Source organism: Serinus canaria, chromosome 13 (assembly GCF_022539315.1).
Source record: "Serinus canaria isolate serCan28SL12 chromosome 13, serCan2020, whole genome shotgun sequence".
Lineage (NCBI taxonomy): Eukaryota > Metazoa > Chordata > Aves > Passeriformes > Fringillidae > Serinus > Serinus canaria.
In genome coordinates, this window is record NC_066327.1 from 15,581,893 (window position 1) to 15,608,198 (window position 26,306).

General features: G+C 45.2%; 1 protein-coding gene across 1 annotated transcript in view; it reads right to left on the minus strand.

Moving 5' to 3' along the window:
- Nucleotides 1–1,167: 1,167 nt before the first annotated feature.
- The window catches only part of NSG2 (neuronal vesicle trafficking associated 2), a 30,522-nt gene continuing 5,383 nt past the window's right edge, over nt 1,168–26,306 (minus strand). The window contains exons 3-5 of the mRNA XM_009099303.4: nt 18,691–18,810; nt 4,421–4,531; nt 1,168–2,975 (exon numbers count right to left, since the gene is read on the minus strand). Of these exons, the coding sequence (XP_009097551.2) occupies nt 2,784–2,975; nt 4,421–4,531; nt 18,691–18,810 (423 nt within the window). The 3' untranslated portion in view covers nt 1,168–2,783. The remainder of the gene's footprint in view (nt 2,976–4,420; nt 4,532–18,690; nt 18,811–26,306) is intronic.

Below are 26,306 nucleotides of genomic sequence, written 5' to 3' on the forward strand. Positions count from 1 at the left end.
AACTCACCATCAACCTTGAAGGAGGCTTTTAAAGACTGAAATAATAAGATGATGCACTACAATTCCAATTTTCTCCCCGTTCCTGTGATTAAAATATGTGGCTGAATCTTGGAAGCTCAACTGCAGCTTGTACAGGAGCTGTGATAACAATATTCACAGTGGTGGCACTTGCAGCAGGAGTTTGGTTTCTTTTACTTTCCCCCCGAGTCTTTCTTGGTTGTTCTTTTTTATCCTGCTCTCCACAGATTTTGATCTTTCCCTTATTAAATAGGAATGGTTATCCCCACTGACTCACTTATCTAGTAATAGCTAGAACCCTTTTAATTCAAGTGATTTGATTCCTGGGTTTTTCTGATTCAAGTAAACACACAGAGTATTTCTGGGAGCCTGGCAATAGAATTGCATGGTTAAATTATCCCCTGACTCAATCCTGCACAGCACTGGATCCTTTCAATATATTTCACAAGTACTCAGTGCTGACCTCTAACACCAGAGTGGTTTCTCTCCCGTGGTAGCTCAATTTCACAACTCTGAATACACTTTTTTTTTTTTTGAAGGAAAGCTATCCGAAGGTTTTACAAAATGTTCTTTAGCCTTTGGGAATGAGTCAATTTAATGCCAGGCTATCATTCCATTTCAAAGAGCCAAAGGATTTGAGGCAACACAATCTGCTTGCTGAAGCATGTGAGATGAATACAGCTGTGGGTTTGTTACAAATCAAGCTCTGGAGTTTGGGTACAGAGCTCAACTTTCCCAAAGTTCAGCTGTGGCCCTTGGTTTGCCAGCTGGATTTCCTTGAACCCCCCATTCCAAGGAATGCCTGCATCAGGAAAAGATGGCAAGGGGGGCATTGCTGCCAGGAAAAGTTCCTGTAATCACTGGTTTTAAAATGGGAAGGGAGTCCATGGAAAGGAATTCCCATTAAAATGGAATGGAGCTCCACTGTAAAGCAGTAGAAGATGAGCTGCAATTTAATTATTATTTTCCTATTGGAAATGGGTGAGAACACGGAATAAAATCCAGGCATTAGAAGGGGAAAATGGGAAGTTCTGGAAATGCCTCCTGAAATCCAGAGTCACCTTGGGGCTGGTGCAAGGTGCAGCCTCTGCCTGGCAGCAGCACACAAATGCCACCCATCACCTGCAAGAAAACCCACGGGAGCCACTCTCAGTCACATCGAACTTTATTTTAATCCCGTCAGAAAAGTTCAAGAATTACACCAAAAAATACTTCAGTCTCTGCTACCTACTGACAAAAAATACACCACAAAATTATAAACTGTTCAGTGGTTTTGCTGGAGTTGGGGGTGTTGGTGGAGGGGGCGGTTTGTACATTTTGAGTGAGAAATGAATTTACAGGTGGAAAGGGAAGGGAGGAGAGGGAGTCAGACAATGGTGTTTGGCACTACAGTTTTAGCTACACTATACAGTTATTTATCATGATGCCTGCAGGACTGAGGAGTTCTGCCCTCACACACTGCCCAGAGTCTCTGACACGGAGGACAAAACTGCCCAATGCGAGGGAAGAAGGGGCCAGTTCCTAATTTCCATCCCAGTCTAGCCAAAAGTCTGAAAAAGCAGCTCAGACAAGGTGAGCCTTGCCCTGCCTGGGCACTCTGCTCTTGCAGCTCTGGGAAAAGAGAATCCTTGGGGGTGTTTTAAATCCCACCAGCCTGCACTAATCTCAAGTGCCATTTGTGGGGAGAGGATGTGTTACTCTGGGCAGGACTGGATTAAGCTTGGGGTCTGCTCTGGGTTTACAAGCAGAGACTTGATTTTTACCTGTCTCTAGTGACCTGGAATTATAGGAAATGCTGAAGGTGCTGAAGCTGAAGGAGGGAAGCAGGAGCATCCCATTTCATGGGAAAATCAGGGGCTGAAAATTAGAGGCTCCATATTATCAGAATTTTTGAGGTGCTCTTCTGATCATAATGGCATTTCATTGAGTTTTGGTGACCCTCAGGAGAGAGGTCCCAAAGGATGAAGCCCCATGGAAGCTGCCAAAGCTCATGCAGGGAATCTATGCCAGAAGCAGAATAGAGTCCTGAACTCCTGAGTCCTGTGCTCAAAAGTTTATTCAAGATTTCACTGCAGCAGCCTCTGCCTGGCCCCATCCTGCTCCTTCTCCAAGCAGCAGCCTGGATTTCAGCCCAGAGCCTGGCCAGGAGCAGCAGCACTCTGGTGGCTCACTAGGAACACCAGGAACTCTCTGGGTTTCCTTGGGGCACTGTGCAGGGTTTGTGTTTGCACGTGAGCATGTCTGGGGAAGGAGGGCATGCCTGTATTCTCTGTCAGTGAATGAACACTGACACTGGATTCAATCTGACAGCAAAATATCTCCCCTTTGGCAAATCAAACAGCACCACAATGTTGCTGTACCAGCTTCTCTCTACCCTTCCTGAAAGGATTCCAGCTCTCCCTTCACTGCATGTGGAGCCTCTGTCACAGCTTTCCAGCGCTGACAAAACTTGGTGGGATTCTCTTTGCTGCTTTTATCCTCTCTGGCTGTTTACCTAACTTGCTTTTTTTGTTTTTTAATTTATTTTTCTAACAAATAGTTAAGCAATGATTTAAAAATATTTTTACATCGTTAAGGTACAGTCAACATCAAACATGCCTTTGTACAAGAGCTCGACTCGGTTACAAATCAACGAGAACAACGCACAAAAAGAAATATCCATGAAGCTGCTCCTGCCCTCGGGTCGGATTCCCTCCTGCCCTGCAGGGCACGCTCGGGTGTTGTCCCCCCGCCCTCCCGCTCCAGCTCCACCCAGCTCGTTCCCTTTAATGCCCTTCTGTCTTGGCAGCCTTGTTGTCGTGGCTGGCCGAGCCCGAGGGCAGCCAGGGGGACACGGCCCGGGAGCTGGTCTGCTTGGCCATGCTGTAGTGGCTGATGACGGTGTAGAACCTGCCCCGGGAGTTGGAATCCTGTGCCGAGTAGTAGGCGTCCAGCGAGGCGGGGATGCAGCGCTTGTGCTGGGAGGGGAGAGCACAAAGAGAAGCAGAGTGATGGCACCAGCGATGCTCTCAGGGCTCCTGTTGCTCTCACACTGCTGCAGCTGCCCTGGGGAGCACCAAGCCGGGCTCGGCCTTCCAAACCCGTTGCTATTGGCAACAGATCTCAGAGATGGGGCTGTGGAATGAGGGAGGGACCAAACTGGGCTGGGCTGAGCTGCTCTGCTCACCTGCTGGTCCCAGGCCAGAATTCATCCCCAGGCAGGCAGGGGACAGGCAGAGGCAGCAAAAGCTGCTTTGTGCTGCTCTGTCAGAGAGTGTTACCTTGCCTGTGGGATGAGCACCTGGCTGGGGATGGCAGGAGGCACAGCCCAATGGGGCAGCTCTTTTCACAAGTTCAGGCTTGGATTTGATTCTGAAATTCATGACTCTATGAAGGGACCTCAAAACTCATCTCATTCCAAGCCTCTGCCATGGGCAGGGACACCTTCCACTGTCCCAGGCTGCTCCAAGCTCTGTCCAGCCTGGCCCTGGGCATTTCCTGGGATCCAGGGGCAGCCCCAGCTGCTCAGGGCACCCTGTGCCAAGGCCTGCCCACCTTCTCCAGGAAGGATTTGCTCCCAATATCCAACTAAACCTTCTCTCTGTCACTTTGAAGCCATTCCCCCTTGTGAAGAGTCTCTCTCCATCTTTCTTGTAGCTCCTTCAGATAGTGGAGGCCACAATTAGATCACCCCAAAGCCTTTTCTTTTCCAAGCTGAACAATCCCAATTCTCCCTTTTTATATAACCTAAGAGAATAATTCACAATGATTAATACACCAATCTTACTCTGTTTTCCAGCTCACATATTATCCCCAGTGTGGTCAAGACTCCTGTGAATTTATGAGTTAATTCACAGTGAGAAGTCAGTGAATTATTTTGCAAAATATATATATATTTTTTTATCTCAGCGGACCAGGCAAACAGTTCTGTGAATATTCAGTACAAAATCACGGGGTTTTAGCAATTGTTACAGGGGTTTGCTCTTGATAAAGGCTCAAGAGCACCTAGAAGTGAACTACTAGGGCAAATTTGGATTTCTTTCACAAAGGACAGAGTGTCAGCACTGCAGCAGTTTGCTTTGCATTACAATGCATGCCAGTAAACATCAGTTACTTGGGAGTGTGGGAAGCAAATGCAGGATCCCAGCTGCAATAAATCCATTCACAAATATGAGGGATTGTTGCTGAACATCTGTCTGTAGTGTTCACCAAATGCTAATCCCAACAATTACACTGTAACAGTAGCTGATGGAGGCAGATGCATGTCCACATTTCCCAGAACACTTTTTCCATTTCAACACATTCCTGCCAAATGTTCCGTTTGGCCTGGTCAAAATAAAAAAAAAGCAGCCTGGGCTGTAACCATGCAGGCAATTAGAGCCTGTCATTAGCTCAGGCAATTCATCCTTCTGAAGTTCCTTACCTTATAAACAAATCCATCTGGGCAACTGTGGTCGTAAGTGAAGGCTTTGTACACCACAAGGAACACTATGCAGGCAAGGAATGCCAGAGCCAGGCTTATGAGGATGGTGACCTAGAAAAGAGGGATAATGTTACTGTACATATGTTAAAATGGCATGTGAGCAACCTCATAATTAAATGACTTATAGGAGCAGACATTCTAACAGACTGCAGCCTTCACTCCACCGTGCAGTACTTAACTAAGCATGGTAATTGACTGAATGCTGGATCCAATATCCTGGATACCCACATCATTCCCATCCCCCACAGACTTTCAACATTCTTGTGTTTAACCCCTTGCAAATGTATAGATTTTGCTGTAGTATTCGGTGCTCTCAGCTGTGGCCCAGCAGGCCCCTGCAGCAGCCAGAATTCCCATTCCAGGTCTGATGGGTGTGGATGAAGTGCCCTGTGGCCAGGGCAGATCCCATTTTTCTGGGAGCAGAGCAGGTGAGCAGGGAGGAGCAAGGAGATCTTTGTAGCTCACATCCCTTTGTGCCTCCTGGGCAATTCCACCAGGATGAATTGTGCCCTGCAGGAGGAAGAGGATCCTCCTCTGTTTCTCCAAGCTGTAAAAGGACAATATCCCAACTACTGACAAAACCCCACAGCATGTCCAAGAGCAGATGCTGGGGCTGGAGGTACCAGACACAATTCCCTCTTTGGGGCTCAAATATTTCCCCTCTCCTCACTGCCCAGCAGGTCACCCTGTCTGTTTCTTTGCTGGACCTCCCTTCTCCCCAGCCCTTCCAGGTCCCTCCTAAATAGTTCATCCAACAGCAAGTTTTCTGTCCCTACTCCATGTCTGGGATGGAGGCTCTGGGGGGATCACTGATTTTTGCTCAGTCTGCTCCTCAAGGACTGAGCAAGGAGCTGTAAAACACTCCCATCCTTCCCTTTGCCAAAGCTTTCTTGGTCCCATAATTCCACAAAAACCCATCACATCCAACACCCAGGCAAGAGAGAGCTGTGGAGACCTATCTAGCAGGAGAGATTCCTGAATTTATTGTTTAATCTGAATATTTTAGAATAAAAGGTAAAAAGGTAAGGCTGGGGCTATGAGGCTTTGCCAAGGACAAAGAGTTCACTGAAGGCCAGACCTGCCTTTTAATGTTCCTGCTTGGTTTAACCTCTCCTTGGGGCCTCATCTGCTGCAAAATGGGTCAATTAAGCCAAAGGCAGCAACAGAGGGAGCAGAATTTACTGCTGGAGTTAGGAGAACACTGTTAGGGAGTCCTGGAGTGCTGCAGAGGATCTGGCACTAAAGGAGTGCAGTTGTATGAATTGCACCAATCTAGCCAAGAAAATTTGGGATCCATCTCCTCTCAGAGCCCCCTCAGAGGGGTGGATAGAAATATTTCAGAGCAGCTTTATGGCAGCCCTTGGGTTCCCAACCTGGGGGAGTCTGTCCCTTTTCCTGGGGAGAAAGGCTCAGCTGGATTCAAGGCAGATGCAAATGGAATTTGACATGATTTGTTTCCCCAAAAAAAAGTTGTATTACACATGGAAAAAAAAATTAAGTCCCCTTGGTGTGGTAAAAAAGAGAGACTTCCTGGATTAAATATACTCTACTTTTTCCAACAGGAGACTTGGGAAAACCAGATCCCTCCCCATAAAGAGCCACCACAATCCTGCTGGCAGGTCAGTGTGGAGGAGCTTTCCCCTGGAGAACACAGGTCCATCACCTCCTCCCCATTTAAAAGAGGAGCCTGCTAGGCCTGGTTCTCCCTCTAATTCCAGTACTAAACCACGATGACAGTGACACAAGTGTCCTTTGAGGTTAATTTGAAGGCATTAGAGCAAATGTTCATCTTGTTCTACCAAAGCCAATGCTGAGGGGCAGCCCTGGCTGGAAATTCAGAAATAAGAAATGCTCAGCTCTCCAGTCTGGCTACTGTGCCCCAAATTAAATGTACAATGAGAAAATAAATGTTGCTTGAAACTCAGCCTCCAGAAGCAGAAAGAACTGAGCTGTCTGCAGTGAGAATAAATGTCTCTTCATGGCTCTTCTGCTCAATCCCACGTGCATGCACAGCCTATGGAAATAACCATTAGAACTGCAATTTGAGGGGTTCTTTCCTCTTGTCCTCCCACTGAGTCCCCAAAAATAACAAATCCCTCTCTGTTCTGGCCAAGTGCTGACACCCAGTTGATCTGTGCTGAGCTCTCCCCTCCCTCCTGAGCCCATTTTCACCCTCCTGCCTTTCCTGCACTCACAGAATTGCAGTAACAATATTACACCTGCTGATAAATGGTGGAAAATTGCTCCAGATGAAATGTCATGTAAGATGTTAAAACCCAAAGGGAAGAGAAATCCACCCCCAGATATTCTGCCATGCCAGAGCTAAGATCCACCTCTCCAACTACTCCAGAGCATACAAAGCTTCATTAACATTCAAACACCAAAGAATCACAGAGCTGCAATACCTAATAAACCTCCACTTTTTTTTTTTATGATTAACACGAACCTTGGCAGTCTCTAAGCAATATAAACACTCACAGAGGGGAAATAAAATTTAGTGAGCAGATAAAACCTAGAAGTGCTGCAGGCATGAATCTGTCACATGTGACTGCTCGAGTGGGTGAGAGAAGGGGGGGATTTGCCTTCCCTCTCCTCAAAATCTCACATGATTCCCAAAGGTTCCCTTAAGAGGGAGCAGAGAAGAGAGAACATCATTACCAAAACATTCCCTCCATCCTCCAAAAAATGTGGGAGAGGCCCTTAACATCCATGAAGGATGATGTTGAGCTCCCATCAACAGCAGCACACTTGGGATGGTTCTCCCTTTTCCCACAGATAAAGAACATTTTTTTGCATTTTCACACAGCACAGATGAATGAAAGGATCCATCCTCATCAGGCAGCAGGAGATCAGGTGCCAGCAGGTTTTGTGCCAGGCAGAGGATGCCTAATTGCAGTGGTGTTCCAGCTAACCTGGCTTTCATGCAGCCCATGGAAGCATCCTCCCTGCTCTCTTTGATTTCATCAGCTGCCCAGGATCTCCTTTTTCATCAAAAATTCCCTTTTTCCCTCTCTCACTCCAGTACAAAGCCTTGTTTAAAAGGCAGCCAGAGAACAATGGCACATCCAAACAGCAGGGCATTTATTTAACAGCTTTTTTCCATTGCAAGGTTTTTACAGTTTTATTCCTTATTAATCCAATATATAATCATGGAAAGGCTTGGCTGGGAAGGGACCTCAAAGATCATCTCATTCCATGGGCAGGGACCCCTTCCACTCCCAGCCCTGTCCATCCTGGCCTTGAACACTTCCAGGGATCCAGGGGCACCCTGTGCCAGGGCCTGCCCACCCCCACAAGGAAGAATTTCTTGCCAGCATCCAACCTAAATTTCCCCTCATTCAGAGTGGGTGGCACTTCTTAGATACCAGGCGTGATTTTATTTCTAAATTTCTGGTAAATCAGTGTTTGACTCTGGACACTTTTCTCCCTGCTTATACACTAAAAGCAGGAGCAGAGCCAAGAAGATGCCAACCAAGAAAAGCCTTGCTGCCTACAGGAAAAGCAGCCAGGCCCAGAGAAGAGATAAAAATCATTTATCACAGAAAAATCCCTACAAAATTCTGCACCATTTTCCTACTCTCTACAGCTGTAAAGTGAATTAGGGATCTCAGAAGCCTCTGCTGCCTGTTTTCGTTCCTGCACTCTTCTCAGCCTCTTCACAAAATTCCAGTTTCTCAGGAAAGGATCCTTCTGCTGCTGCCATGTCTGGTTCTACAAGATACCTTCAGTGTTGCTGGGTATTGGGAAATTTTCTGACCTTTAATAGGCAACTCAGCTGAGGAAGTTCTCTTGGTTTTAATTTTAGTCTTTGTAGAAGAAGAAAGGCAAAGAACAAGGCAAAATTTGTTATGAACAAAACTGGCAGAAATTCTGTCAAGGTTATTTCAGAGAGGAGCTTAAGAGCTGGGCTTGGAGAGGCAGCAAAGCTTTTCCTGTAGTTTATGGCAATTCCATTGCACCTAAAAACCCATCAGTCCCTGACAACCCAGTTAACTTGCAGAAAAAAAACCACAAAATCATCTAAGGGCATCCAAATACATCCATGCACTCCTGAATCCATTATTAGGATTTCTGCTCGACAATGAAAAATTCAGGAGGGCAATTTTTTCCCCTTCATGCCATAACTTGTTCAGCTGATAATGAGATGGAAGATTGACACCACCATATTTCCACATGGAAGGTGCAGTTAAAGGACCAGGAGCTCCTGGATCCAGCTAGCCTGGTGGCCTCTGTGTATTCCAGGATGGAATCCAAGAGCAAACACCCAAATCCAGGTTGTTATTGCAAGGAAACTCTGGTGTGTCAGCAGGGAGGGAGCCAGGACACTGAGATGGATCAGGTATGATGAGGTACCCCCAAACTCACGCCAGGAAGAGCTGCCCCACTGCTCAAAGTCTGCACCACAGAACTGCTGTGGTGCCTTGCCCAGCACCCAGACACCCTGATCTACCCTGGCAGTGAAAATGATCTGACTGCACTTCTTCAAAAATGTCATTTTACTTCCCACTGTTAAAAATATTTTTGTAATAAGTTGCTGATTTTGCTGATCTTGTGGCAACAGCTTCGCCTCCGAAATTTTGAAAGGCTAACTGCAAAAAAGAGTGACACAATTGGGTCTTCAGATTTGCTTAGTACTGCTCAAGGAGATGTAGGATTTGCTCTTTATTATTACAGCACAGCTTTATTCCAGATGGTGTCCAGATTCTTAAGAAGAATTGTTTAGGAGATGCTTTGTAAGAGGAAAATATCCTTAGTCATGTCTCTTCATTTTCAGGGCTATAGGAAAATATTCCTTAGTGCTGTGAGGTTTCTTAATGAAGTTTTAAGGTGGGTGGGAGTTTTTGGTACTTTAACTTATAGTTCATGACCATAAACCAACCCAGCCCCAGCTCTCATAAGAACAGATGAGGATGGGATCATCCTGGGGGCCAGGAACTTCTCCCATCTGCTCCAGGGCTGATCCCCAGTGGGCAGCAAAGGGGCTGGGATTGTTCCCACTCAGGTGAGACCCCACCTGCAGAGCTGCCCCAGCCCTGGCCCAGCACAGGAGGGACCTGGAGCTGCTGGAGAGATCCAGAGGAGGCACCAGGGGATCAGAGGGATGGAGCAGCTCTGCTGGGAGAGCTGGGATTGTTCTCCTGGACAGGAGAAGCTTTGGAGTGACTTCATTGTGGCCTTTTTGTACCTGGAGAAGCTACAAGGAAGATGGAGAGAGACTTTACAAGAGCCTGGAGTGACAGGACAAGGGGGAATGGCTCCATACCGACAGAGAGTAGGGTTAGATTGGATTTTAGGGGAAAAAAAATTGCTGTGAGGTTGGGCACAGAGTGCAGGGTGCCCAGAGCAGCTGTGGCAGCCCCTGGATCTCTGGCAGTGCCCAAGGCCAGGCTGGACAGGGCTGGAGCCACCTGGGACAGTGGCAGGTGTCCCTGCCCATGGCAGGGGGTGGCACTGGATGATTTTTAAGGTCTCTTCCAAGCCAAACCATTCTGTGAGTCTCTGCTCCACTGTTCCATGGGTTCCTTTCAGCCCACACAGCCCAGCAATGAAATCCCAAAACTCACAGAGTGCAGAGAGGCTCATTTATCCAAGTAGCCCAAAGCCTCAGAAGAGTGCACTTGAAACAGCACTGGCTGTCTCTGAGCCAATTTCCCCTCCCAGCCATGTCCCCCTGGGCTCTCCCCATCTCTGCACACCCCAGCCCACCGTGACAACCCCAGAGAACCTCTCCAAGTCTGCAAATGTTAAAAAAGAAACATCTCTTTTCCAGGACAGCCAGCAGCAATTCCTCTGCTCTGCGCCTCCTAAAGCTGTGAGAGCAGCACGAGTGTGGAAGGAGCACACCGTGTTTCTAAGCAATTTGTCAAATAATTAAATTATGCACACAATAACTAGCTGGCTCAATTATATTAGCCAGTCTCCATCATGTAATATAATTTCTAGTGGCTGTTTAGGCACTAATAGCCTCAGATCTTTTTAACAGTGTCTGGTGCCAGCTGCGGGCTGCGTGACATCTCCCTGTGCCAAGTCAAACCCCTTGGATGGAAAATTCATGGCTCTGTTTCCAAGCCCCCGTTCCTTATGGAAGTTCTAAATGCCATTTTAAATAAAGCTCCTGCACCAATGAGTATCAGTGAATTTCCATTTAGGTAAATAAAAAGCTCTGCTGGGTTTGCTTTCTCTTTTCTGCTATTTAATGCCATAAAAAATTCCTTCATCAAGCAGGCAGGTATAGTGAGATGGGGTGATGTTGTTTCTAGGAACACCAAATAAATACATGGCCATTTTAGCAGACCAGACAGGTTTTTAAAGGTGTTTTTCCCCTCCTCCTATAAGAATATTTTCTTTCTTTTTCAATTGTTAGAAGCCTTCCCTCTGGAACTAGGTGATCTTTCAGGTCCCTCTTGCCCAGCCCAGGCCATTCAATGATTCTGTGTCTGTTACCTCCAAAAGAAATGGAGCAGAGCCCCCAAATTAAACAAGGGGGTGACTCAAGAGCTGCTCAGAAAGGAGCTTTTCTTCCCAAAGCCACATCCTGAGAACACCTGGCAGCCCATTTCAGGAGCTGAGCAATGCTGGAAGAGGCTTCCTTCCAGATCCCCAATTTGAGGTGTTTTTTCAATTAGGGGGACTGCAGCAGACAGAAACATCCTCTCCAAGCCTTCCTGACGTGCAGCCCTTCCCTGCTGCCCTGGCACAGCCTTGGCTGTGACATTTCCTCTGGTCACTCCACGTGGGACATGGCAATGGATGCCTCAGTTCATCACAGGCCCTTCTTAAATGCATTAACAGGAACACAGGATAAATCAAGTCATCAATAAACTGTCTCCTTGCCTGCCAAGACTCAACCTCTGCAGAGTCTCATGAATGCAAAAAATCGTCCCCTCTCACTCCTCCCTGATGTTGGATTTGGTGCAGGGAAAGCTTTGGGAGCCCTGAGCAAGAATGGATTCAGGGATTAGCTCCTGGCAACACACCTGGAACTGCAGGTTGTGTTCCCTGCTCTGTTGCTGCCTTTTTCTGACACCTGACATCCCTCCAAACCCAGCTCCAGAGCTCCCTCCCCACTCAGACAACCCCAGCCAGAGCCACCCACAGCTGCAAACATCTAATTTCCCCAAATCTTGGCTTTTTCTGAGACAAAACCACTCAAAGACCACCACCACACCACAGCCAAGGATCTGGCTGGCTCTAGGGAAAAGCTGAGGTGCATTTGCTTTGTGAAATTACCTTCTTCCAAAGGTCAGGCTTGCATGAATTAAAGCACCTCTGTTCAGTGCACTCTTGTGCTTGAAGAAAATAATCACTTGGAAGTTGTTCCTTCAAGAAGGGCAACAAATTCACCTGTATTTCAGCATTTATGTCTCCCATCATGAGCAGGAAATAATATTTCTGCATTCATGGCTCAGTGCACCCATTTCTCCTTAAAAACTTATTATGTGGGTGCTTTATAGGAGAACAAAGTGAGGGCTTGGTGAGCAAAGTGTCCCCTGGGTAACTTAAGAATTAAAAGCCTTTCCATTTTGAATTAAAAAGATGAGGCTTTATTGCTGCAAATGACTTACAAGAGCTACTCTTTTAAAAGCAAACAAGAGAAATGAGTAATCGAGGTGATTATGCTGCCTCCAAAGGCACCAGGCCAGTTCCATTAGCTGTGGATCCGACCCAACAGGCTTTAATACATCTGCAAGTACCAACAAGAGGCAGCTCAGCTCTGCTTAACATTCAACCACAGCCTCTGCTGCTTTAGAGAGAGTGAAACATTGCATGGAGAAATTTGTGTCACTGAAGCTTTGCACTTCCTTGATTATTATTATTTTTTTTTAGTATTCAGTGGTCTGGCTACAAGACTCCAAATGCACTTCCCAACAGGCAATAAACTTTGCTTTGGTTTCACTCAGCTGAAAATTCTTTCCTGCTCCTCCATCCTGCTTGGTCTCTTTTGCTACAGTGGCCACACCAGCATTAAATATCTTTCATTTCACCTCAAATGCTGACAGGAAAATTGCCCAACACGCAGATTTCCTGTGGGGTGCCAGAGGTACGTGCAGAGTGGTGTTGGAGACAGAGATGCAGTGTAAGAAATCCTCCAGGCCCAATGGGAAATGCAATTACATCCTGGAATTAGCACCAGGGGTATCTCCATGTGGTCACTTATGGAAATATTTTCCAGCATTTTGCTCCAAAGCCAAGAGTCAATTGAGGTTTCTGCTCTGTAAATCTTTTTCCTTCCATATATCCTGGTTTGAAGAATGAACTTTCAACAAGGGTAGCCCACAAAAATTTAGGCATGTGAATACTCTCTGTGACTTCCACTTTTAGAGATTTTCTGCAGAACAATTCACTTTCTTCTTCTCTCCAAAAATCAATTAAATGGAAAAAAAACCAAACCAAGACTGAACAAATCTTTTCAGCTGACTATTCTGTTAGTGCTTACAGATGGCAAAAATAGTCAAGGCTTTTCCTGACTTTGTGAAAGAGTGTCTATGTGTGTAAAACTAACATAAAACAAGAATGCACTGTAAGGAATGGTCCATTTCCTATTAAAAAATCATAGTTGTTTTTTTTTTCTTTGCTTTGTTAAGTGGTCCCTAAGCCAGTAGAGAGCATTCCAGTTAAATCAAAATAGATTTTTCTTGCGTGTTTTAGACACAGACATGACATTTTTGGGCCCTTGCCTGTATAAAACAATTAAGGAATTAGCTGGGAGTACTTACAAAACCCCCAGACTCCTACCCAGACAGAGAAAACCCTGCAGGGTTTATAGCAATACCTGGGGCTGTGATCAGACAGATCTGTTCCCTGGCAGCTGAGCCACAAATCCCCACTCAGTTCATCCTCACAGCTCCTGATTGTCACTGATGATCACAAACGGCTCCATCAATCTGCCTCCTGCAGCCTGGGAGAGCCACTGGGACAGATGTGACCTGTCCTCTTCTCAGAAATCCTCACAGGAATGATTTCTGAGCTCAGGCAGAAAGATGAGGAGCACCATTTCTCACCTGCTTGCATGCACACCACGAGTGAGAGCCTGGAACCACACAGGTGAGACTTTGCATCAAGGCCAGGCAGAGCTGGGCAGTGGTTTTTGGGAAATGAGAACCTGGGACCTTCTGAATGCGCTGGAAATATTCAGCCTCCACAGAGGCAGCTTTGACTCCACACTCAGATCATCCACCACAGTCTGGAGAACACTTAGGAGCAATGAGAGCTGCCTGAAACCCCTGCAGGAACTCACCCACTGCATCCACAGGGAGAGGAGATTGCCTGGAGACAGCTGGGAGCTCCCAAAGGGAGGGAATATTCCTCCAAATCAAGCCCTTCCTGCTGACACTCTCTGAGTGCAAGGTCCCAGAGAAAACCCCGATGCCAGTGGCTGCTCCCTGTGCCTGCCACATCTCTGCTTTGTGCCTTGCTCTCCTGGATCCTGAAAACAGCATCTGAGCCCCAGCAGAGGGAGAAATCCCTGCGTACAGCCCCTGCACCGCTGCCATTAGTCAGGGTAATGGGATCCTCCAGGGCCTAACGATGGGATGTGGCAGTTGCCATGGTAACGCTGGTACTGATAGAAAAGCAGAGTCCTTTCACCAGGAGTTCCTCCTGCCCCCTGGGAACTCAACAATTAAAGGAGAGGTTAAAATTTATTTACCTGTGAATGGGTACAATGAAAAGCCCCAGCCATTTTCCTGGGATTTCTTTGCAGGTTAGAGGAAAAACTAACAGCATAAAGCAACAGCCTACAGGTGAAAGAAGAACATCCCAGGAGGAGTCTGAAGGATCCATGGCATGGATGGGAATTTTGGGAAGGGGGAGCAGGAATAGCACATTTGGGGCTCCGTGTGTGTAGCAAAATGTGAATTCCCTGGGGATTTGATGGCTCGCCTTCCAGAGGGGGCACCAGGGGAGCATCTTCCATTTAGCAAAGCTGTTACCAACAGGAAATTATTCCCTGGCCCAGAAAAATCTTTGTTAATTAGGAGCCAAGCATTTCAGGTATTGCCTTGGGTTTGATCATGAACAATTCTTGCATCATTGTTTTGTAGGGTGGGGCTGGAGACAAAGAGATTTTGTTCTAAATCTTTCAAAATAAGTCAGAGAAAAAGAATTGTTCCAGTATGAGCACTTCAACAGAGGCACTTGAATGAGTTCCACTACATTTTAAGGATCTGATGAAAAGTGTGGGCAAGAATTACGTCCATTGGTCCTGGATCTGTGTGTGCCAGAGCAGTTTCAGGGTGGAGGGAGGAGAGGGGTGATCTAATGATAAGAAATCATTGTCATTGCACACTCAACAGGGACAGATGACACAGCCAGTGACTCTGAAAATGCATCTTGCCAAATTGCAGCAAGAAGAATGAAGTTCTCACTCTCGATCAATACTGGCAGATGATTTCTCCAGGTAGATAAATTGCTTGCAAAAAACATCTTAAATATATCGACTTCTCCCCCGTACACCCACTCCCAACTTGTTCTGTTAAAGACAAGTACAGAGTTTAATTATTCCAACTCTGAAAACATAAACTTTTTAAAGAAACTGATCCATGAAAAGGAAAGATCTGTAGAAGATCTGAGAAGTCAGATAACTATGGGAGGTAACTATCACCCAGCTAACAGTCAATAAATCATTACCTTCCTGAAAATATTTAATAGTTCTGTGGCAGTGGTGAGGAACGGCTCAGACTGGTGCAACAAAGAGACCAGTTTGTGTAAAACCAGTAAGGGGCCAGCAGTTCCAGGTGTCCACCCAATGCTCTGTAGACCTACACAGAAGGGCCACTCCAGATCTCCTCTGGTCTATCCAAATAAATCAATGCTGCTGGATGATTTCTGGGCTATCTGGGCTGGTTGGAAGAGAAAAGGAGTCAGTGAAACCCTGTTCTCCAGAAGTAACAAGACTCCATTTGGTGGGGAATCTGCCCAAAAAGCAAAAGGGATTTAATCTCTTCTCAGTACTGATAGACTAAGGGCAGAATGATTACTCACATATGAGAGATTGTTCTTTAAAGATGCACGATGGGGTATCACTGGTGAGGAGGAGCAGGAAGCCTCAGAGGCAGAGGGTCAGAGCTGTCACCCCACAGAGGAATCAGAGCCACATTTACAAACCCTCTCTAAGGCACCTCAGTGTTGTCACAGGATGGCAAAGCCCAGGAACAGGAGCTCCCTTCAAAGCACTGCAAATGAAAGGCAAACAGCAGCCACCCTTCCCCCTCAGCCTGGGAAACCTCAGCTCACAGAGCTACTGCAGAACAAGATCTCTGCAGCTCAAAAACCCTCCTAGAGGAACACACTCATAAGGCAGAAGCAGTCTGGAGAAGGCAAGGTCTATAAATCACTGCCTGTCAGCTTAGAAAAATGTTCTCTTTGCTTCTCTGTGGAGGAGTAAAATGAGAAAAGAAATTTCTTTTCCGTATAGATGGCTCAACCATAAGGTTATTTTAACATCATTTTCTCATAACCCATCTATACACAACTATTTAAGCAGTTTTATAAAGGAGGTATGGGCTGACTCATGCAGCTAAGAATCAGCCTAATTGGTCAAACTTCCAGGACAGTGTGTGCTGAGCTGGAGAGAATCATAATCTCATCTATTAGGGGATGTGACAAGAGGCAGGAGCTAGCTCAGATTCCTGGAAGAGCTGGTGTGAAATAAGAACCGTTGCCTAGGGACAGTCTCCTCTTTATGATAATTAAAGAGCTCAGATCTGGGCTATTCTGCATGGATGAAAAATATGCAAGCATAAGCTTAAATTCTGGCTTGGGCTTGTTCATGTGAGAAAGTTGTCTAATAATTCATTAGTTTCTTCAATAAAAGATACCCAAAAGGCAGGGAAAAGGGCATCTGTGGACTTGGCTTGCAGGTTCACGTCGTCTCCAAACTTTTTCCAGATCTCTTGATCTTCTGTAGCACAAAACCACAGAATTGCAGCCTCTTTTCCCTGGCAGCCAGCCCCAGGACAGGAGGAAATGGCCTCAGGCTGGGCCAGGGCAGGCTCAGAGTGGACACAGCAGGAATTTCCCCATGGAAAGGCTGCTCAGGCACTGGAACTGCCCAGGGAAGGTTGGATCCCCATCCCTGGAGTGTCCCAGGAAGGGCTGGAGGTGGCACTCGGTGCTCTGGGCTGGGGACAAGGTGGGGACTGGGCACAGCTTGGGCTTGATGGTCTTGGAGGGCTTTTCCAGCCTCAAAAGAACAGAGAATATGATGATCACAGTTATATCATCTTTTTTAAAGCTTTTAAAAACCTAGCCAAAGTGAGATCATAAAAGTTAAGTATTTACTGTGATTTGCTCTTACAAAAAACAAATGTAAGATGATTTCATCAGTACCAGATAATAGGGCAGCTTATAACCAGAGGGCAGGGTTTTTAATAACTTCACTAAAAATATGCACTGAGACAAAAATGTGGTGCAATAAAAAGTACAAAAGGTAATAAATATTAGCTATTATCTCAGCTCATTTTGTCAGGAAATAATACTACAAATTTAATGGGATACATGGAAGCCTTATGAAAAGCAGGCAGGGAGAGGCTTAGAGTCTTATCCAGTATTAGAGCAGAGGCTGCCTGATGAATAAGTTGACATTGAAGAGCAGAGAATGAAAATCATATGGATTTCAGGGAAAGGAAATAGCTCAAAAATGAAACTGTGATGCTGCCAGGCTCTATAGGAAGAGGTCCAGCTCTCACCTCTGCCAGGGCTCCCAGCTGAAGCTGTGAAATGGGAAAACTGCACCAAAAACAGGATGGGAAGAGGAAAAATGCATGGAAGGTTTGAATGCAACAGCAAGTTGGGAATTTAAATAGGAAAAACGAGATACTCAGTAGAAGGAGCAGATGAAATAGGATTTATCCATGAGCTATAGGTGTGCAAGCAGGAGACGTTCCTGAGTGCTTTTTAAAAATAACAAAGCCAGATCTTTCCTGGTTTTACTCTGCCTTTCACACCCTTCAGGGCTGCAGGATTGAGTGTGAAATACCCAGTGAGGCACCAGAATTTACAACACCAACAAGGCCATTTACTGCGGGTTAAAGCCACCACATCAGTGCAAGAGACTCTCAATTTATTGCTGGCTCTCAGGCACATCGTGTCCGGTTCAGATTTGTGTGGGACACTGGAAATGTTTCCAAGACTGGGATTTAACCGTGGTTAATTCACTTCACTCTGGTACAATAGAGAGTTACCACTGGTGGTAAATGGTTACTACACACAATAAACTCAGGGAAGAATTCAGTAAGTACCAAGAGCAGGTAAGAAATTTTAGATCAAATTGTGATGTCCATGGAAAAATAACACAGCCAAGAACCATAAACATTTAATCCCACAACTTTTAAGAGTAAATGAAGCTTTGGAAGGAGCAGGAGTGTCACTGGGCACTGCTCACTTTCTCTGCTCTCTACTCAAAATCATTGATATTTCCTCTGCCTTTGAAAATGAGCAATCAGAGCTCCCATTTCTACCACTGCCATGCTCTGTGGTTTAGAAAAAGCACCAGGTCTTCCCAGTGCAAAGGGAGGAAAAACTGGCAGCTACACATTTGGAGTCTAATTTTAGGAGGAACTGAGCCATTCTAATGTGCTGCAGTCAACAGGAACCGACAGCACTCAATAATTCATGAGTTTCTTTCCATGTTTGAGTAGAGCCTGTTGAAAATTTCCCAAGGAAATATTTTCCACCAGAAAATTCCAATTCCTGTGGAGCAAAACTGCTTACAGGACAGGATATGCTTGGATTCTTCTCTAATACCTTTTTTCCTATGCATTTTGAAGTAGTTTTTAACTGTAGTAATATAATAATGATAACAAAGTATTTTAAACATGAAAAGGGTTGACTGGCTATGAGACAAAAGGAATTTTAAAAGGTTAAACAAAATGTTTCAACCAATCTTCACTCGGATTTTTAAAAATTATTTTTAAACACCAGTGTTTGGGAAGAAAAAGGATTCAAACTTGGTTTATTTTCAGTTTGGGCTGGAATATATTTTCATCATTTTCTTGGGAAAGAAAAGCATTTTCTACTTGAGATGTAGCTAAGAAGGTATTTTCATGCCTGTCCTAAAAAAACTCTTTACACTCATGCAGATAAACCTCTCTTTGACCCTGGTGATGAGTGAAGTGTTAAATTTGTAATGTCTTCTCTGTCACTTTGATTCAGTCATTATAAAATGGATGGAATTTGCATCAGAAGGCAGCAGAACAACCATTTCTTACCTTTAGTCTTTCTGTTACCCCATCAGTGAAACTGACTGTGAATTCAGCAATTTTGGGCACTCTGAGTTTTCCTTTGTTCTTCTGGTCAGGCTGATATTCTGTTCTTGTTTTCACAATTACCTGGAAAATAACAACACTTTTGAGGCTTCTGCCCACAGCAGAGGTTTTTGAGTTGTTATCAAAGCTTTTCTATATAAACCATGCCCTGGACCTACACAAGCACCATAAATGAACACAAGCCATCACCCCCTCAGGAATAAGAGAGGCAGATAAATCAGCAGATACACAGAACTAGGACAGTGAGCTTATCACACTGAGCCTTAAAATAGCTGACAGCAAAATGTTTGACACCCACTTTTGTTTAGGAGTATTTAATTTTTATATCCTGCTCAACAGGCAGAAGAACAGCCCATCCTAAAGAAGAGCCTCACTAATTAAAAGCTCTGTCCAAACAATTTCTGCTGAAGCCAATTTAAATTTAGGCCATTTGGTGTCTCATTCATTCATTCAGGCTCCAGATTATCAATATTTATCTTGTATTATCACCTTGGCTTTTCCCCTAAGATTGAGTCTGATTAATCCAGGTCCTACTAATCTTATAAAATGAGGTGGTTTACAGCAGTGCAGAAGACCCTTCCACTTTCTGGCTCTCCATTCTGAGCTGCAGCCTGGTGGAAATGAGAAACTCCAGGAGTGGAGGCTGCTCCAGATCAGAGTGACAAGAGTGATCCTAAAGCTCTTAGTTAGAAACAAAACCATGGTGAAGGATTGGAACAGATTAGGTGATGCACAGGGTTGAGTTCCCAGCTAATCAAGGACTTATTTCCAAATGGAGACAGCAAAGTCTGCTTTGGACCAAAGAGAACCCCAGGTATTTAATCCTCCTGCATTTAATGCATGTGGAAATCAGAGGCAGAGAAAAGCACTGAGGAGTCATAAGCCAATTTTCTGGATTCAAATGCAAATCATTAAAGACTGATGAATATTTACATCCTCCAGTGAATCCCTCTCAATAGTATTTATTACAGGAGCATTTGCAATATTAATATTTGGTGAGAAGAAGAGACAAAAAGCCACACAAATATGTTTCTGTGAGCAGCTGGGAGCTCAGGATCTCTGATGACACAATGTTAGAGTTCTAGATCCTAAATATTTTAAACTTTCTGTACTGACAGACTCTAACTCCCAAGGGAACATTACATTTAATCTGAGGCCATAAAAAAACCCCACCAAAATTGATTGATGATACTAAGATTACAAGTGTGCAGTTAATTAGAAGTGTGCAGTATCACAAGGTAAAAAATGTAGAATTTGAAGTTTTAGAATATAGCAATATAAATTGTTAAAAATAGGTCAGAAATCTATTGTTGTAAACCTATTTGTTGTAAAATAGTTGATAGATTGTTAACATATATGAAACAAGATAGAAATTTTAGCGTGGAGGCAAGTTGTTCTTTACCTTCTTCCTTCTTCCTAAGTTTAAGTAATATTTTGTAATTAGACAGAAAAGTCTGCACTGCAGACTTCAAGTAATTAGTTACTGAGTTAAAAGAAAAAATAATTGAAGTGTCATTTCTTAATTAGACAGTTTAGCCTTAAAAAACCTTATAACAAAAACCAGTTAACCATTTTGCACTTTATTAATGAACAACTACAGCAACTCAACACAGAAGAGGGGAAATGACTAACGGGGAAAAGCCTGGGCAGGTTTGGGGTGAATCCTGACCCTGCTCTGAACCCCCTGTTGAATCAAACCCCATTTTACCCACCCTGCCCTGCACATTGTGGGCGAAATAAAGCAAAGCTCCCTCTGCAGCCAGGACAAAGTGCTCAGGTCAGCTCTGAGCTCCAAACAAGCAATGACCTCATTTTCTCCCTCCAAAGGAGGCAAACGCACCCAGTGCAGCTGGCCAGCCCTCAGTCTGCTCCCTGGCCTTTTGTACACCCAGTACAGTAAATTATAGAGCATCAGCCAGCAGCACCTGCCAGCCAGTGTCTAGAAATTGCTCTCTTTCTGTTTTCAGACAATATCCAATTCTCCCAAATTCAGGCTTCCTGCTTGATATAAATCTTAGCTGCAGACAATTTTTGAAATTTATATGAGAGCTTTTCCACAAATTGTAATGCTGGGTCTTAACGAAAGGCAGAATATAAGAAAAAAATCAAATTAAAAACTTTCCTTGTTTCTAGCTATAATTTAATTTTCTTCATCATCAACACCAAATTTGTTATGGCTATTTTTAATTGTTCCATTGCACCAATAAGCAGGAAAGTTTGACTCATGCTGTCTGCAGGGTTACAGAGTCTGAAAATGAACCCACACAGCCCTTCCTTCACCAGGCATCAGATCCAGGTCCAGCAGCAATTCTGTCACATCTGGGAATAAATCAGCAAGCTCAGGCCCCAGCCAGATCAGAAGGTACCTGAAACACAATTTGCTGACTGTGCCAGCAGTGAAATGAGTGTGCACAGAGCCAGAGTCACCCTGGGCAGTGTTTTGCAAAGGGATCAAACAGCTGTGGTAGAAGAGGGAAGAAGCACCTTTGCTGAAGGGCTTTTAGCAGGCAGAAGTTAAAAACCTGCTCTCCAGAAGTGTCTTTGTCAGACACCCACTGGAATTACTCAGCAGCAGAAAGGGCAGGCAGTGAAGTCTCGTTTTCAGAGGAGAGCACAGAACTCAAATGACAAAGGTCAAACAGAAAACTGAAAACCTGCAGTGGGGGGGACCATTCAATATTGTGGCAGCAATGATAAAAATGCAATTTTGCTAAGGGCATGGGGTGTACATTGAGAAGAACAGAGCTCCTTCTTGCTCAGTCCCCCACAGGCTAAATAAATCAGCCTGAGCGTGGATCCCACTCTTGCAGAGTTAAAAGTGCAAATTTAGAAAAGAATAATCAATCTTCTAAAGAAACCTTTCTGCATTTTTTTTTTTTATTTTCCAGCCTTCTGATTTGAGTTGGGTGGGAAAGATTTGCCTCCCCCCATTCCCTGCCATCACTCCTTTTCCACCTTCTTTTTCCATTTTGTCAGCGAGAAAAAAAAAAAAAAATCGTGGCAGTGAAGTCTTCCAGAAATTCTACCCAAATTGCTGCTGAACGTCGAGTAATAAAAGGCTCCTGACTCCGCAGTCGGGGCAGTGCTCAGAGCTCGTTTGTCAGCGGCTGCCCCCGAGCAGCTGCAGCCAGCCCGGATCCCACTGCTCCCATGCAAACAAGGAACATCCATCTCACACCAGGACAGCTTTCCTGGGAGAGCTGCTGCCCTTCATTACAGCCCACAGCACCAGAATCACCCCCAGCCCCTCTCCTTGGCTGCTCTCTGCTGGCTTGGGAATTGCTCTGGATTGAAATCAGGGAAAGGGAGGGGAAAATTGGGGTCCTGGGGAGCTGCAATTCCAGGGAAACTGAAGGGAATGAAATGCCATCTCCTTCCCTCCTCTGGGATGTTGGAAAAGAGCTGCTCTAAGGGGGGACTTCCAGATGGATTTAGCTCAGGGGATCTCCCTGCAGATTATCTCGCTCCTGTGATCTGTTCTTAAAGTTTTCACACCATTTCCCAGCACCTTCAAGTTGCAGGAACGGAGCTGTTCATTGCTATGCAGTAAAGGGGACACCAATAAACTACATGGGACTTTCTTCATCTTACATCCAAAATAAAGTTGTTCAAAGTTGCTTCCTAGGTGGGGTTATTGTGAGAATATGAGCAGAGAGAAAAGGGTTATGGACCAGCAAAAAGTCACATCTAATTCTGGAAACCCTCACTGCAGTCCTTGCAGCTTCCTCCTTAACCAGGTTTGTTTAGAATTTCAGCTAATTAACCACCAATTCAGCAAAGCACTTAAGCATGCAAGTAGTCCTATTAACATCAGCAGGATGAGGGATATTTTGAGTTAAGTGTGCATTTAAGGGCTTTGGCCTATGGAGCTGGCTTCAGGCTCTGTCCCAAAGCCACTTCCAACAGGATGCTTGGGGATCCTGGGGAATTCTTCATCAATGGCTCAGGGGCTCTGCACACAGCACGACCCCAGCATCCCATATTACTCATGGAGGAGTAGGGAAAAAAGACCAAAAAAAGAATCTCAGTGATGTGCTGAGTCCCACTTGGTGGCTGAGGCAGGCGTTCACACCAGGGTTGGTCCACTGCTCACAATGCACTGTTTTCTCAGACCTTCATTAATGAGAGAGAATGGCAGCTCCAGCAGATTCTCCATCTAAATGTGACATTTTTGGGATTAGGGGCTAGCAAAGGGTGATGGGGTGGGAAGGCAGTCAGACAACCTATGGAAAATGGCAGCTCTGCAGAATTGTCCCCCTCAGCCATCTCAGGCCAGCAGATGCAGCAACATTCCATGTCTGGAAAGGTTTTGACATTCTGTTCTCTTCCTTGGATCTTCTGGTTCCTCATTCCAGTCCCTCAAACACTCCTGAAGAGCTCAGAGCAGCCTGCAGGGAATGGCCTGGAAATTGTGAAACCCCACCACAACAGGACCACGGGCCACATCCATCACCCTGCTCCACACAAAATGTTTCTAATGATGCTGTTTGCTAATACATTTATTGAGTTCCAAACCTAAACACTCTCATTATTCCAGGCTTAATGCCAGTGCCACGACTGGGATCAATAGGAAATCTTTCCTCAGCTTTAATGGATGCAGGACCATGCACCCTCTCTGTAGTGATGCTATGGAAAATTATTGGTGTGCTGAGGTGAGAAACAACAGATGAGAGTCTGCCTACACCAGCAGGAAATCCATCATCGACAACCTTGAGAAGGTAAACAGTGGGAGAGTGCTGGGAAATCCAGGGATTTGGGCTGCTGAAAGGGAAAAGAAAGCAAGCTTCTAACCAAGTGGGCTATATTAAAAGCATTTGCTGTGAGGAGGAAGGAGCAGAGTAGATGTGAAATGTGACAAATTGAAAAATATCCCATTAAGCATGGAACCTTGAAAAGGATTTTCCAGCAAAGGGATGAAGTAAGTGTTTCAGAAAATGAACTGATATGAATTCTAAGCCTTGTCTCCAACTGGCTAAATGTAACATCATTTATTGCCACTTTATATTTGCATTTGAGCTCTATGGTTTTCCCTGAAGAAATGAGTAATAATATTTAACATAACTGGCATTGTGAAAACTTTAAATTATTCATTTGGAAAAGGACATGCAGCCCTGCTGTAATTCCCACTCCACTGCCTTGGTGCATGTAATATATTGTGGTTCAGGTGCTGCAAAGCGCAAACCATAAAAATTTAAAATACTACTTCCTGGGATTATTAATAATGAAGAGTCTCTCAGTCAGAGTAGCTGTCAGATTGACAGAGGTGATAAACAAAATGTGTTGCTGCTACCAAGGAGAAAGGTTCCCTGCAAGTTCAAAGCTGGACTTTGTAGTCCCACAAAATGGTTGTAACACCCCCACCCATTTCCAGGTGGATTAGTCAGGCTCACTTTCAAATGAAAATGAGACCCAGCTTCCTTCCTTTCCATACCTTTCTCCATTCCTTGCAGAAACAGAAGGGGAAATATCAACTTCTCACTGGCACCAATGTCGTGGTTTCCTTTGCCTTTGCTACCCAACAAAGCACCAGTAGCTGAGCAGGACCTCAGGGTGCAGCAGGGGCCAGGTGACAGCAAAAGGTGTCCCCAGCCTAAAGCTGGCACTAAACCTGCTGGCACTGGGACAGGTTCTCCTCTTGTGTGCTCCAAGCCAAGCAATGGCCAGAACACACACAATTCTCCAGCTTAATCCTCACCCAGAGCCAGCTCCAAAGAGCAAATGAGATGTGCACATTGCCAACAGCAGCTGAAGTTAACAACAGCAGTTAAAATACTTAGCACTAAAAGAATAGAGGATAGAGATGGGAAAATCATGTTTCAGGGCTTAAAACAATCTCTGGCCTTGCAGGCTTAGGATGAAACATTGATAGGTATGAGTAGTTCCCTGCAGCATCTCCTGTACCTCCTCCTGATTGTTGCCCTGGCTACTGCCAGAAACTAGATGAAGTGAACAGAACTCAGATTACCTGGCTGCAAATTCCTAGATTTTTAGAGAATTAGGTCTTTAAAGCTTCCCCAAATGGTTATGGCTATGACCCATCCTACAGGAATGGCAGCCATGCTTCCAAATCTACAGGATGGACACATCTCAACAGGCAGGCTTCCCAAAGGCTGATATTAAAATTGGCATTTGGGATGTAGGTAATGGCATCCTAGTCATTTTTAAATACATAAATTGCCTGAGATATCAAGCAACAAACAAAGTAAAAATAAAAAAAATAGGAAAAAGATGCCTTGGATCAAATCCATAGTCCCTGAAGAAAGCCAGGGTCAGTACTGGTCTATTTTTTTACCCTGTATCAGCTCATCTAATGGGTGTTGTGCTGGAAATGAGTTTCACAGAGGGTGGTAGGAAAAGAGTGCTCTCCTGACTCGGTGCCAGGAGGATATTCCAGGCATAAGGAACATCGCAAAAGGACAAAGACAGCAAATGTAATCAGCCCTGGCATCACCAGTGAAAGGCAGCACAGAATGCAAAGGCTGCACTGGGAGCTGAAAGCAGCTGAGAAGGGCAAGGCACAGCCCCAAGAACAAAAGTGGCTCAGAATTTATTCAGCCAAGTCTCCCTACAAATCCCTGCGTGCCCACAGCCACCAGGAACCCATAGGAGGTGGGGTGAGAAAAACTGATTTCAGTAGGTTCATCCAGGAGAGGGTTTAGCAAAGCAGACAAAAGAATCAATCACAAATTGGCCAGGCTGAATTAGCAGAGCTCCACTGATTTCCCTTCAGCTGCCCTGATTTACAGCAGCCAAGATTCCTGCCCAGTTGTCCCTTCCAGACCAGTAAGGAACTGGGATGTGGGGTTCCTTTGGCAGTCTTGTTAAATCACTTCCACCCTCAGCAGTGGGCTTTCATGGTAGAAAAAAGCACAGGCTCAGCCAAGCCTCCATAGCCCAACAGCCATTCCCTGAGTTCATTCCTGCCGTTTCTGCAGGATGCAGCTCAAGGAATTGCAGTGCAGACATAGCTGGGCTTAAGAGAGGTAATGGAGCTCACAAACCCAGGCAGCTTTAAAGCCCCTAATTCAGACACTGATGGCAGAGCAGTTAAGGAGGGAGATTTCTGCCCAGGCTACACAAATCCTGGGATGTTCAGAGTGAAGCTCTGCTGCTGCAGCACATTCTCTGGGTGATGGGAGGCTGCTGGAAGCTGCTCCAGGTCCCTGTGAGCACCCTGTGAACAGCCCTAGTGGAAGGGTTGGTGTGTGAGAGGAAGGCCAGCACAGAGTGACATCCAAACAGGAGTAGGAACTGCCAAGGACACGAGCAGGGCTGTCCAAAATGTGCAAAGAACATCAAGGAGGTTCCCCAAAGGCTGCAAGGATTTATTACAGCCTAATGAGCAGGGGTGGTGCTCAGTACTAATGCACACCCAGAGGACAAAGGAATTTGCACAGTGTAGGAAGGGGGACACGAGAGGAAGGCTCAGACTTTGCTATTTATGAGGATGAGGCAGAGTATCCCAAGCGGAGAGAGGAAAGGATGGAGAAAGGCAAGACAGTCTTTATTCCTAGTTATTCCCTTCCTTTGTTTTAGCCTTGCTTTCTTTCCCTTTGCAT